This window comes from Bos javanicus, chromosome 5, assembly GCF_032452875.1.
Source record: "Bos javanicus breed banteng chromosome 5, ARS-OSU_banteng_1.0, whole genome shotgun sequence".
NCBI classification, from domain to species: domain Eukaryota; kingdom Metazoa; phylum Chordata; class Mammalia; order Artiodactyla; family Bovidae; genus Bos; species Bos javanicus.
In genome coordinates, this window is record NC_083872.1 from 63295646 (window position 1) to 63310487 (window position 14842).

The window sequence follows — 14842 nt, forward strand, 5'->3', positions numbered from 1 at the left end:
GAAGTCTGCTTTTGCATATCCATTAGTTCAAGAGTAGATACTTCCCTAAAGGTAGAGTTGGACACAACTGAAAGACAACAACAACAAAGATAAATTTTAATCTCTGGAGTTTATGTCTGTTCTAAAATATAGGAATATTGGATGTTGCCATTGTTATAAAACCTTGTTTTTTCTTTTGAAAGTGCAGGTAACTGTATGGGTTACAAACTTCATTAAAACTGGTTTCTGTAGAAACTGTGTTACCTTAGGGTGGTCGGTATAAATTGATGAACACTATGAAGTTCTTAACTATTTCTGTCTATATATTTTTAAGAAACCCAGTTTCTTTTTGAAAGTTCAGCCATTTAATTTGATGAATTAAAAATTAAAAGAGTTGATGAATTTTTCCACCATTTACACGATTGTATTTCAGTGCTGAGTTTCTAAGGATGTGGAAGTTTTCTTTAGAAAAAAGAAAGCTTCTTTAGAGGCTGTCTGTTTGCTTCCTTCCTTCCCAGGACTTCCCTGATGCTATTAGATTATTAATTGCTACGTTGATAAACCTCTTGTGAGAGTAGGATGGGTTAATTTTCTCTGAATAAAGGCAGGGTTTTTTTTTTTTTTGCTTAAATTTCTCTGAGTGAATTATAGGTACAAGCCTCATTCAAGGCTAAATTGCTCCCTCTTGTGCCCACAGTCAGGATGTTTGGATTCTTTCTGAAATGTGAAATTTATGCTCCCAGTGATAGGAGGTTTGCAGATCAGTTGGTCTTTTGGTCTGGTTTTTTTTTTTTTTCTGACCACACCATGAATTATTCAGGATCCTAATTCTCTGACCAGGGATCAAACCTGTGCCTTGGAGAAGGAAATGGCAACCCACTCCAATACTCTTGCCTGGAAAATCCCATGGATGGAGGAGCCTGGTAGGCTACAGTCTGTGGGGTCACAAAGAGTCAGACATGACTGAGTGACTTCACTTTCACTTTCCTGCAACGAAAGCTCAGAGTCTTAACCACTGAACCAGCAGGGAATAGTCCTGTTTGTCTTTCTCTCCAAGCAATAATTTGTTATTTTTCTTACATATGTTAGTAATGCCCTAATTTACTCCTAAGGTTGGGAGAGAGACCTTTGATGTAGATAGTAGATATTTTGGAGAAGGCAATGGCAACCCACTCCAGTATTCTTGCCTGGAGAATCCCAGGGATGGCAGAGCCTGGTGGGCTGCTATCTATGGGGTCACACAGAGTTGAACACGACTGAAGCGACTTAGCAGCAGCAGGTATTTAAATTTAAATCTGCAGAGTTCATTAGCCAGTTGTGTCTGGCTACTTTCTTTACCTTGTCTTGAACCTTAGGATAAGTTTTAAAAATCTTAAGTAGAAAGCACAAATTAAAGAAAAACCCCTTAGGAGCAGCATGTAGTTTAAAACTGTTTTAAACATTACAGTAGTCGTATTTCCATTTAAAATGAAGTAAAATTTCTTTTCACTTGTCCTTCTTTCTTTTCTCCTAAATTCTTCACTAGAGGTAGTCATGGTTAACAGTTTAGAGTGAGTTTTTCCAAACTTTTTCCTGTGCATTTACACACATGTACATACACAGAAGAGCTGGACACAATTGAGTGACTGAACACTGTCACCAACACAGAACACCACTGTAGCACTAAGCAAAGCCCCAGGGAATTACTGTTTCATAACTATTGACTTTAACAAGCCTAGAGAACTTCACTAAGCTTTCAGGAGGAAAGAGTAAGACTTGTTGGGATTTCCCTGGCAGTCCATTTGTTAAGAATCCACCTTTCAGTGGGGTTCAATCCCTGGTTGGGGAACTAAGATCACACATATCTCGAAGCAGCTAAGCCCGTGTGCTGCAACTGCTGAGCCCTCATGATCTAGAGCCCATGCTCTGCAACAAGGGAAGCCACCCCAATGAGAAGGCTGCACACTGCAACCAGAGAGTAGCCCCCAGTGGCCTCAACTAGAGAAAGCCTGCATGCAGCAACGAAGACGCAGCGCAGCCAAAATAACAAAGTGTGGGACTTGTTGTTTACCTTCATCTAAGACATAGGCACTGCTGATAATCAAACCGTGCTTAACAGCCCTGCCTTATCTCAGTTACATAGAATTCTTTCTTTTGGTCACTTGTCGTCTTTTAGATTCTCATGTAGTTACTACGCGTTTCATTTCCAAATTCTGATCTAGGTCCTTTCCTCTCACTCCCAAGCCTTTGCTGTGCCTTCTAGACTTCCTCCTCTGTGGTCAGGAAACTCCTCTATATCATCAACCCTTCTTAGACCTCCTTGTCATGTGTGAAACGGGCCAGTTTTCCTGAGGATACCTCCTTCTCTGTAGCCTTTTTCAGTGGTGTGGTAACCCTTTTCCCTTTCTATTTCACATATTTCAGCACCAAGAAATGGGTGGATGCTTTCTTTGCTCTTTATTGCTTCATCTGGGCCTTTAATACTCCTTTCTCCAGCTAATTTTTTTGTCCTTTGAAGCTTATTTTTCTAATCTTGCCTGGTTATGTTATAGCCCTCTGATTGATTGATGATTGAAGTTCTTAGTTGTAAATTTAAGTCCTCCTTCTGCTGGCAGTCTTAGTGATTTGATATCTATGTGGATGAGTCATCCAAAACCTTGGCCTCTCAATTCCTTGACTTATGTATCTACAGTGACCATTTTCTTCACTCCCCTTCAGCCATATAATTTACTGATCACAGGTTGGATCCTGGCCTTTGGCATTACCAGAAATGATACCACTTTTGAAATCTTGACTATAAAATTCTATTCCACCCTGCCTACCTCCATCTATTCTATTTTTCAAGTTCACTACAGTTTTCTGAGTCCTATCCATTAATAGCATAATATCCTTACTGTTTGTCTCATCAGCCCCCTCTCAGCCTTGGGCCTAGATTTTTATTGCCTATTATTCAGTTGCTCCTCAGTACATACTCTTTAGTTCTCTCCTTATCTTGAATGAAAGGTGATGGCTTCTCTGTGCTCCCTGTTGCTTTATCCAGACTTTATTTCCATCTTCTTTGCAGAAGAAAATCACCTAACTGAACTTCAGTTTAAATTCATGATCATGCTTTGGCAATTTTACTTAGTTTATTTAGTAGATGTGTAATCATTGTATTGGGCTTCCTTGGTGGCTCAGTGGTAAAGAATCCACCTGCCAGTGCAGGAGACATGGGTTCAGTCCCTGGGTTGGGAAGATCCCCTGGAGAAGGAAATGGCAACCCACTCTAGTGTTCTTGCCTGGGAAATCCAATGGACAGTGAGCCTGGCAGCCTTTGGCCCATAGGGTTGCACAGAGTCGGACGTAGCGACTTAGCACATGTGGCTTGATTAACAAAAATGATGACGATGTCAGTTGACAGTAGCAGTAATAATAATGTCTGTTCTTATTATACTGCTTACTAGTTCAAAGCTTAATTATATGAAAGGTAGTCTCATCCGTATCACTAATTATCTTATCTGTTATAACCTTTTAACATAGCCAAATCACATATTATATACATTAATTTCTTATAATAACTGAAATAGGGGTAAACAGTCTTATTCTAGTATTGTATATGAAATTGAAGTTAGTGATTTGCTAAAGGTATCATAACTAGTAAGCAGTAGAGCCAGACTTGAGCCTAACTTCTTACTTGAAGTCTTTATATGAGAATGATAATTAACGAGTTATGTGTTCCCAGGAACCACATCAGTGGTTCTCAGTCAGAGGTGATTTTTTCCCCCCTCAAGGGGTATGTGACAAACTTCGGAGACATTTTTGGTTGACATAACTGGGGAGAGGAAGTGCTGCTGGCATCTAGTGGATAGAGGCCAGGGAGGCTGCTAAATGTCCTGTAATGCTCAAGACATTTCCCTCACAACAAAGAATTATCTGGCCCAAAATGTCCAGAGTGCTTCTGTTGAGAAACTGTTGTACAGTAATCATTGAGGACACAGGACAAAGATTTGAAATTTTGTTTGGTAAGATTTTACTGATACGTAGCAGATTAACACCAAACTTCAGATGATTCACATCTTCCAACTTTTCTTAGATTTGGGCTCTGAAGCTCAATAACAGTCTACAAACAAATATAAACTCTGAATCAAGAGAAGTTTGAAGATGTGATGAAATCAAAGATTGGAACAAATCTTTACTGCTGCTTATCAGTAAAATCTTTCAAAGGGGGACTCCTGTTTAAAGACCTTAAATTTATTTTCCTCACCAGATTGTTTCCCAGGAGGCGTGCATTGGGTGTCAGTTGGGAAACAGGACAAATCCGGGCTTCTGATGAAACTACAGAACCTTTGTGCACGATTGGATCAGGATGAGAGCTTCTCCCAGAGGCTTCCACTTAATATTGAAGAGGCTAAAGACCGTCTCCGCATTCTGATGCTGCGCAAACATCCAAGGTACAGATGGTCGTATTCAGTTGATGTGTGAAGTCCCAGTGAGACTTAACTACTGACATCTGGAGAACATCATAACCTTTTCTTGCTCTTGGGTAGAAGATTGAAAAAGAACCTTTTTTCAAAGAGGTTTAGCACAGAGGTTCTTTGTCATTATGTATAAAAAAGTTGCTTTTGTGCTCTTTTTCTTGTATTTAAAAAAAAAAGAAGTGGTTGCCACTGGCGTTTGTATGATACCTGCCGTGTTCTCTCTTGTGTACCATTGTAGGTTCTTAAGAAATATTTCCTAAGTAGGTGGTCTTTATTAGAAAAATGCAAACGTTTTACCTTGAAACCATCATTTCTAATAGATTAACATAGAACAAAGGACAGAATAAGTGTAGGCAGCTTGTGAAAGACGGAGTCAGGAAAGATTTTTATTTAATGGGATCCTTCTGTTGTGTTGTTTCAGTTTTTGGGTATACATGTAACTCTTCTACTTCCCTATACTTTAGTAGTTTCTTTTATTTCAATACTTTATTAAATAAATACTATTATAATTATGTGCCAGGAAGTATTACCAGCTATTTCATAATTTTCATTAACCATAGGGAGACAGAAGCTTAGTTGTTGCCTTTCTTAAGAGTTAAAGGATTTAGTCAGCAATTTGGTTTCTGTGATCTAGCAGCCCTTCTTTCATTTGTTCATTTAACCAACAATGAGTGTTGTGCCAGGTTCTGGGTCAAGTGCTACAAGTACGAAGATGAATAAAGCGTTCCTTGTGAGTGTAACATTAAATTGGGTGAGAATTAGGTAATGGCTCTGAATTTTTTTTATTGCCCTGATGCACCTAATGATGCTGTATGCTTTCATGTGTAACAGTGGCTGGAGTATGGCAGTGATTCCCAAATTGGTAAGAGGATTCATATCAGGATATTGGGGGAGAGGAATAATTTTTGGGAAAAAAACCTAGTGATTATGATCATACTCACTACAGAGAGCAGACTCCCCTCTCTCTGGTTTCTTTACTAGATAACTCCATTATCTTGCTCTTGCCTTGATAGTCACTAGTATCTATTTTCATGGAGAAGTAGGATTGAGATCACTAACCGCTTCCTCTTTTCTTGCTCAGTAACTTCTCCTTAGTCCTTCTTTCTTTCTCTGCAAAAATAAAAATGATTTCTGTTTAGGAAATTACTGTAACCACTCTCAGATATATCAGACCGTGTTATATAAAGGTAGTCATTTTGTTACTCAGCATCATTTTGGTTTATGCTTTTGTAATTTTCCAACCTGTGTATATTCCTAGAGTCTTTTTTTGTAGTGTACAGAAGTAGTGTGCCAGCCAGATAAAAACGCTAGTGTATAATTATGCTGTCAGGTTTTAGTTGTATTTTTTCCTCTATTTGTTCTGGTGAGTATAAAAGAGTTTTTAGAGGGACCAATTAGGAATTAGCACAGAGGTTCTTTGTCATTATGCATAAACAAATTGATTTCTTGGATGGAAAAAAAAGCCCACTAGTGTACCAAGTGAAAAATAGTATTTGCTGATGCATTCTGTTAGGTTGGAACATATGAAATTGCTAGTTTTATAGGTAAAAAATGGTCAAATATTGTTCTGTGATGCTTTCTAATGCTAACCTAAGCCCAGTTCTTATTTTGTTTGGGTGCTTAAAGTTGGAATTGGAAGAAGCTCCTTATTTGGACAGTTCTTTTTAGATGCTAGAAGGCTTATTTCTAATATTTACATGGTATTCACAGTTCTCTTTTTGTAAGTCCCTTTAATATGAAATGATTTGGGGTGGAAGGAAGGGGAAGTCTCTAAATCTTTTTCTTATTGGTATATCGTATAACGGATACCAAAGAAAAGAACAACCAATATAGACATCTTTTTAAAAAAATTTTTGTAAATTAGAAAAAAACCAAAACACAGTCATGCTCTTTGTTTTTTTGAAAGGAAGTTTAAAATAAATGTCATTAGTGGCTCAATACAGTTTTTTTTTCTTTTTAAGGTCTTTATTGATCTTGGATGATATTTGGGATCCTTGGGTGTTAAAAGCTTTTGACAATCAGTGTCAAATTCTTCTCACAACTAGAGATAAGAGTGTTACAGATTCAGTGATGGGTAAGTGTTATTTTCTTTTTATGATGATTCAATTACATTTAAATATGTGGCATACCAAATTGCTTACTATGTCTTGGTGATTTTGCAGGTCCTAAATATGTAGTGCCTGTGGAGAGTGGTTTAGGAAAAGAAAAAGGACTTGAAATTTTATCCCTTTTTGTTAATATGAAGAAAGCAGATTTGCCAGAACAAGCTCACAGTATTATACAAGAATGTAAAGGTATAATTATTTATTTTGTGTATGAGGGAGTTAATAGAGATATTAATTTACCCTTTTGTAAGATAAGCTAATGAACAAGACAAATTACTTTTTTTTTTACAAAAATAGGATACAAATTCAATTCAAGTTCCCATAGACTATAAACTAGGAGACACTGGAATATATCCAGGGACATAAAAAAAAGTACAAAATTTCATGGTCTAAAGATAGTGAAATTATACAGAGTCTGTTTTCTTAATACTGTGGAATTATGTTAGAAATCAATATCAAAAGGTATTTGAAAATAACCCATATATCTTCAAGTGCAATGTGACATTTACTGAGAGAGATCTTTGACTTAGTATTGAAAGTCTCAATAAAGTTAGAAGACTAAAAACACAGAGGGTGATTGCAGAGAAGAAAATATTTCAATGAGAAATTAATACCCAAATGAGAAATTAATATCAAAGATACTTGAAAAAAATCCTACGTATTTGGTAATTAAATTTCTACATTTAAATGATGGGTGTATCTAAGAATCCATAGCAAGGAAAATTTTAAATTATTTGTAATAGAATAAAAATGAAAAGAGAATTTACCAGTATTTGTTGCATGCAGCTGAAGCTGTTCAACACAATTAAATATAGTGTGGAGTCTTGAATAAGCTGTGAAAACAAATGATGGACATTAGCATAAAATTTTGTGAAGTTTGAACAAAATCTGTATTTTAGTTAATAATACTGTCACATGTTAGTTTCCTGTTTTGTTTTTTTTCACAATGGTAATTCTTTATCTTCTCAGAATCGGATTAGAAGTTTTCAAGCTTCATTTTTTTTTTTAAAATCACTAATATAATGCATTTTCTAGATTTTTAGCAGTAATTGTTGTTCAGTTGCTCAGTCGTGCCTGAACTCTTTGCAACCCCAGGGACTGCAGCACTGCCAGGCTTCCCTTACCATCACCAACTCCCAGAGCTTGCTCAAACTCAGATCCATTGATTTGAGTGATGCCATCCAACCATCTCGTCCTCGGTTGTCCCCTTCTCCTCCTGCCCTCAATCTTTCCCAGCATCAGGATCTTTTCTAATGTCAGCTCTTTGCGTCAGGTGGCCAGAGTATTGGAGTTTCAGCATCAGTCCTTCCAGTGAATATTCAGGATTGATTTCCTTTAGGATGGACTGATTGGATCTCCTTGCAGTCCAAGGACTCTGAAGAGTCTTTTCCGTCACCACAGTTCAAAAACATCAATTCTTTAGCGCTCAACCTTCTTTATGGTCTAACTCTGTTGGACCATACATGACTACTGGAAAAGCCGTAACTTTCACTCTGTGGGCCTTTGTTGGCAAAGTAATGTCTCTTCTTTTTAATATTCTATCTAGGTTTGTCATAGTTTTTCATCCATAGAGCAAGCGTCTTTTAATTTCATGGCTGCAGTGATTTTGGAGCCCAAGAAAAGAAAGTCTCTCATTGTTCCCATTGTTTCCCTGTTTGTCATGAATGATGGGAGTGGATGCCATGATTTTCGTTTTTTGAATGTTGAGTTTCAAGCCAGCTTTTTCACTGTCCTTTTTCACTTTCATCAAGAAGCTCTTTAGTTCCTCTTCACTTTTCTGCCATACGGGTGGTGTTATCTGCGTATCTGAGGTTATTGATATTTCTCCCGGCATCATGATTCCAGCTTGTGCTTCATCAAGCCCAGTATTTTGCATGATGTACTCTGCATACATGTTAAACAAGCAGGGTGACAATATATAGCTTTGATGTACTCCCTTCCCAATTTTGAACCAATCTGTTATTCCATGTCTGGTTCTAATTGTTGCTTCTTGACCTGCATACAGGTTTCTCAGGAGGCAGGTAAGGTGGTCTGGTATTCCCATCTCTTTTTAAGAATTTTCCACTGTTTGTTGTGATCCCCACAGTCAAAGGCTTTAGCGTAGTTAATAAAGCAGAAGTTGATATTTAGCAGTAATACTAGATGCCAAAATACATGAAACTACCGCAAAGTTTTAAGTGAATATGAACTAGAAATCTAGCATTCTATTCATACCAAGTCAAACAGGTGGAATCAAAATGTCACAAATTTTTGAGCTAGAAAAAATTCATAATTTTTATAAAATATATATTAATGCATACTATTTATATATGTATACAAAAGCTTTTTTACTACACTTGATAAAGGCTTGAGAAGACTACAACAAAAAAGATGAAGAAATTGGAAAACATTAAGTGAAGTGGAGCACTGAATATGAAATAGAAAAAGTGAAAAACTAGGTAAAAGTAAGAGGTCATCACATAGTCCAGTTGTTTTTAAATATGACTTCTCATTAGAAAGCTCCAAACATGGAGCTTTGGAGAAAAAAAGCAATACCTGGGCATTTGTATTTTTTAAAAAATTCCTACATAATTCTGATATATATCTGAATTTTAAAAGTGATTACAGGTTTTTCTATTAAATGGTAGTTTTAGTGATAATAGAATTCTATTATTTTCTGTTGACTAATCATGGTACAGTGGTATTAAGTGAATAATAGTTACATAATTGCAACAATAAAAGATGTTTATCAGTTTTCACAATCAATAGCCAATGAAAAATAACAGATAATTGCAATTGCAAGCCATACTGGAAACATGATTAACCTAACAATATAAAATAATTACATAAAATTTGGGGGGTTATGTAGAATGATGTGTAAGTGCAAGTGCATACATGCTCAGATTTTCATCTGCCCAGCCAGTCTATGTATTCTTTTGGTTGGTGCATTTAATCTATTTACATTTAAAGTAATTATCAGTATATATGATCCTATTACCATTTTCTTAATCATTTTGGCTTTATTTTGTGTAGGCCTTTTCCTTCTCTTGTGTTTTCTGCCTAGAAAAGTTCATCTAGCATTTGTTGTAAGGCTGGTTTGGTACTGCTGAATTCTCTTAATTTTTGTTTGTCTGGAAAGCTTTTGATTTCTCCATCAAATCTGAACAAGAGTCTTGCTGGGTAGAGTATTCTTGATTATCGGTTTTTCCCTTTCATCACTTTAAATATATTGTGTCATTCCATTCTGACTTGTTGTTTCTGTTGAGAAATCAGCTGATAACCTGATGGGAGTTCCCTTGTATGTTATTTAGCGTTTTTCCTTTGTTGCTTTTAATGCTTATCTTTGTCTTTAATTTTCGTCATTTTGATTACTGTGTGTCTCAGTGTGTTCCTTCTTGGGTTCATCCTGCCTGGAACACTCTGTTCTTCCTGGACTTGGTTGACTATTTCCTTTCCAATGTTAGGGAAGTTTTTAGCTATTATGTCTTCAAATATTTTCTTGGGGGTCCTTTCTCTCTCCCTCTTATCCTGGGACCCTTATAATGCTAACATTGGTGTATTTAATGTTGTCCCAGAGGTCTCTTAGGTTCTCTTCATTTTTTTTCCATTCTTTTTTCTATATTCTGTTCTGCAGCAGTGATTTCCACCATTCTGTCCTCCAGGAAAATTTTCCATTCTTCTGCCTCCATTATGCTGCTATTGATTCCTTCTAGTGTGTTGTTCATATCTGTTCTTTAGTTCTTCTTCATCTTTGGTAAACATTTCTTGCGTTTTTTCCATTCTGTTTCTGAGATCCTGGATCATCTTCACTATCATTATTCTAAATTATTTTTCTAGAAGGTTACCTATTTCCACTTCATTTCGTTGTTTTCCTGGAGTTTTATCTTGTCTCTTCTTCTGGCACATAACTTTTTGCTTTTTCATTCTGATTAACTTTCTATAATATAGTTTTTGTTTTGGAGGCTGCGGGATTGGGCTGCTTCTTGCTTCTTCTGTCTGCCCTTGAACATGATAATTTAACATATGACATTCAGAAACTTTACTAGAATATTTAGTATTTTAGGTTCTTCACGGCAACCCACTCCAGTACTCTTGCCTGAAGAATCCCATGGACGGAGGAGCCTGGTAGGCCGCAGTCCATGGGGTTGCTAAGAGTCAGACACGACTGAGCGACTTCACTTTCACTTTTCACTTTCATGCCTTGGAGAAGGAAATGGCAACCCACTCCAGTGTTCTTGCCTGGAGAATCCGAGAGACAGCAGAGCCTGGTGGGCTGCCATCTATGGGGTCACACAGAGTTGGACACGACTGAAGTGACTTAGCAGCAGCAGCAGTGTGGTACCCTAAATGGATAGTGATATTTTGTTGTTCATTCATTAGTTAAAATAATAGTTAATGAAGACACATATGTTATGCATGGGGTAAGATGAAGACATGGCCTGTGCTCTCAAAGAATAAAAAATATAGTGAGAGTCAAGCTTTAATTTTTTTTTTGTTGGGATTTTATTTCTTTTATTTTTACTTTCTGGCCATACCTTGTGACTTGTGGCATCTTATTTCCCTGAATTATTTTGCAGGGATAGAGCCCATGTCCTTGGCAGTCATCATGGAGTCCTAACCATCAGACCATCAGGGAATTCCCATAATTTTCAGTCTTATCCATTTAATGGCAAATCTTGAGCATTATCTGTCATTAAAATCTTTTGAAAAAAATTTACCAGTGGCATAATATTGTGATATATTTTCATTTATTTAGTCATTTCCCTGTTATTATTTAAAATTCTTTTACTCTTTTAAGCAATGCTGTAATTAACATCCTTAAATGAAATAGTTCTTATTTTTAGTGACTTCCTTAGAATAAATACTTGAAGTGAATCCAAGAGTTATGTATTTTAAGGCTTTGGATAGAATGCAGCAAAAATTCTTTCTGTGAGGACAGATTGATTCTTAATTTGGTAGTAATTTGGAAATGATACAGTATTAACACAGTGATTTTTATTTTTTTATTTTTTAGGTTCCCCTCTTGTAGTATCTTTAATTGGTGCACTTTTACGAGATTTTCCCAACCGCTGGGAGTACTACCTCAGGCAACTTCAGAATAAGCAATTTAAGAGGATAAGAAAATCTTCATCTTATGACTATGAGGCTCTAGATGAAGCCATGTCTATAAGTGTTGAAATGCTCAGAGAAGACATCAAAGATTATTACACAGATCTTTCCATCTTACAGAAAGATGTTAAGGTGCCTACAAAGGTAATAGATGGATCAACAATCTTTGTCATCCCCTTACGTGTGGCATGTAAGTTTTGGCTTTGTACTGAGGATATTGTTACAGAGGATATTAGCAAGATAAAACCTGTGTGCCTGAGGAGGTAGGGTAGATAGGATGTAGAAATCCCACTACTCTTAGTTTCCTTCAAGGATTTGGTGTTGAACTCAGGTGAGTTGCCTGTTTCTCAGTGATTTTCATGAACCTGAAGAAACATTTGACTTCTTCAGAACTTTCTCTTTTTTATCTTGCTGCATATTTGTACTTCTTATCAAATGGAGATATTATTCAGGGATTTAAATACATGATTTTTTTGTGTGTTACTCTCTTTATCTGCAATCCTGGCTCACTGTACATTGTGGCACATTAAATGCTTAAAATGTTCCTAGGTGTTATGTATCCTCTGGGACTTGGAAACGGAAGAAGTTGAAGACATATTACAGGAATTTGTTAATAAGTCTCTCTTGTTCTGTGACCGGAATGGAAAATCATTTCTTTATTATTTACATGATCTGCAAGTAGATTTCCTTGCTGAAAAGAATCGCAGCCAGCTTCAGGTACTTGCATCTCTGTACATTCCTTTTTTTTTTTAAGTTTTTATTTTGAAACGATTTTATACTTATAGATAAGTCTTATAGAATTTTAGTATAGAAAATAGTATAGTTTCTGTGCACATACCTTTACCTTGCTTCCCTCAATGTTAACATCTTAATAACTGCAATACAGTTATCAAAGCCAGAACATTAACATTGACTAAATACTGTGCCTTACTTTCCCTGGAGATGGGAATGGCAACCTACTCCAGTATTCTAGCCTGGGAAATTCCACGGACAGAGGAGCCTGGCGGGCTGCAGTCCATGGGGTCGCACAGAATTGGACATGACTGAGCGACTAACAAGAACAAGAAAAGAACTGTTAACTGATACTTTATTTGAATTTCGCCAGCTTTCCCATTAATGTCCTTTTTGTAGATCAGATTCAATTCTGTTTCCCATATTACATATATTGTCCTTTCCTTAGTTTACTCAAATTTAGGAAAATGCCTCAGCTTGCTTTCTTCCCTGGTCCCTTTGGAAGAGTACTCACCAGTTATTTTGTACAGTGTTCCTTAGTTTGGGTTTGTCTCATGTTTTTTCTTGACTAGAGCAAGGTCATATATTTTTGGCAGTAACACTACAGAGGTGCTGTGTGTCCTTGTCAGTGCATCAGACCCAGGGTGTTGATAATGGTTTATCAGTGATAGTAACATTGATTACCTGGTTAAAGTTTCTCCACTGTAAAGTTACTGTTTTTTCCTTTTGTAATTAATATGTGTCTTGTGGGGAGATTCACTGTACCTTTTCTTTAATACGTAGTTTTATTTATTTTGGTCTTTGTTTGCATGGGCTTTCTCTAGTTGCAGCAAGTGGGGGCTACTCTTTATTGCAGTGCGTGGGCCTCTCATTACGGTGGTTTCTCTTGTAGAGTATGGGCTCTAGGTGTGCGGCCTTCAGTAGTTGCAGCACATGGGCTTGGTAGTTACAGCTTTCGACTCTAGAGCTGAGGGCTCAGGAATTGTGGCACGTGGGCTTAGTTGCTCAGTGGCATGTGGACTCTTCACAGACCAGGGATCTAACCCATGTTTCCTGCATTGGCAGGTGGATTCCCATCTGCTGTGCCACCAGGGAAGTCCTGTACATTCTTAAATAGCTTTGGAAGATGGGGATTCTGTGATGCTTGGGGTATGAAATTGCTTCTGTCTTCTGAAATGTTGAATTTGGGTTTCAGGATCTCCACAAGAAGATGGTCACTCAGTTCCAGAGACATCACCAGCTATATTCTCTTTCACCAGATCAGGAGGATTGCATGTATTGGTACAGTTTTCTGGCCTATCACATGGCCAGTGCTAATATGCACAAAGTAAGATGGCTCATTAAGAAACATTTTCTTTGGTCTGACTTTTATTTTGTCTTATGTTGAGAATTTTCTTTCACTAGTAAAAGTAGGGTTATACCCTATGTAAGTAATTTAGTTTTTGTTAACTGTTTTTACCTGCAGGTACCTTAGTAACTGCAGTAAGTGAACCTCCTAAAAATTAACTCTCTTCATACCAGTAACTATCTTTGTGGGTGATACGGATTTGTTTTTAAGTTTTGAGAGGAAATGGAGGCTGGGAAAATGTATTCATTCAGTAAATGTTTATGGAGTGCCTGTTGTGTACTGGTATTGTTTTTCATTATGAACAACATTGTGTGTGTGTGTGTGTGTGTGTGTGTGTGAGTCGCTCAGTCGTATCTGACTCTTGCGACCCCATGGACTTTAGCCCACCAGGCTCCTCTGTCCAAGGGATTCTCCAGGCAAGAGTACTGGAGAGGGTTGCCATTTCCTTCCACCACTTCACAAAGTCCCTGCTCTCATTGAACTTACATGCTGGGGAGATACTGATACAGGACAGATAGATTTCTACTATGTCAAGGGATAGTAGGTGCTCAGAAGAAGGAAAAAGCCTACATGGAGAAAGGAAGTGATGATTTTGGTGTTGGGATCATCATGATTTGCTGAGAATTTGATGTGTATCGTAAGAGAAAGAGGAGTCAAAGATAACTTCAAGCTTGTACAGTAGAAAGATTGGAGTTGCCGTGAACTGAGATGGGAATAGCTGTGGGTCAAACAAGTATTTTTCCAGGGATAATGGGAAGATTAGGAATTCATTTGGAATATATTAAGTCTGGTGTACATATTAAGATATCTGACTGAAAATACTGAGCATATAGTTGGGTATACCAACCTGAACCTCTGGGGAAAGTTATGTTATAAAGATAAAATTGGGGAATCATCAGCACATAGATGATATTTGAAGTCATATTCAAAACGTTAACATTTTAGAAAACATATGTGCTTTGAATAATTTTTGTATGCTAAGGTATATTGTCCCTTGATTATGAATACGGTGTATTGTAGCCTGTTTTTTTCCACCTAGCAAAATAGTTTGTTTAATAATCAACATTGGAATGATGGTATTCCAATAAATATCTGTGCTCTAATTTACTTAGACTGTAGTTATTGAACATTTAGGTTGTTTTCAGTTTTTTTCC

At 37.0% G+C, this 14842-nt stretch overlaps 1 protein-coding gene across 5 annotated transcripts in view; it reads left to right on the forward strand.

Annotated features, from left to right (window-relative positions):
- Positions 1–14842, forward strand: part of APAF1 (apoptotic peptidase activating factor 1) — an 89350-nt gene that overhangs the window by 10933 nt on the left and 63575 nt on the right. For 4 of the 5 annotated variants that reach the window (XM_061416992.1, XM_061416993.1, XM_061416995.1 and 1 more), the window contains 6 exons: positions 4205–4388; positions 6377–6489; positions 6578–6709; positions 11514–11752; positions 12158–12325; positions 13536–13667. In XM_061416992.1, coding sequence (XP_061272976.1) covers positions 4205–4388; positions 6377–6489; positions 6578–6709; positions 11514–11752; positions 12158–12325; positions 13536–13667 — 968 coding nt within the window. The remainder of the gene's footprint in view (positions 1–4204; positions 4389–6376; positions 6490–6577; positions 6710–11513; positions 11753–12157; positions 12326–13535; positions 13668–14842) is intronic. The other variant, XM_061416994.1, reaches the window with a different exon arrangement.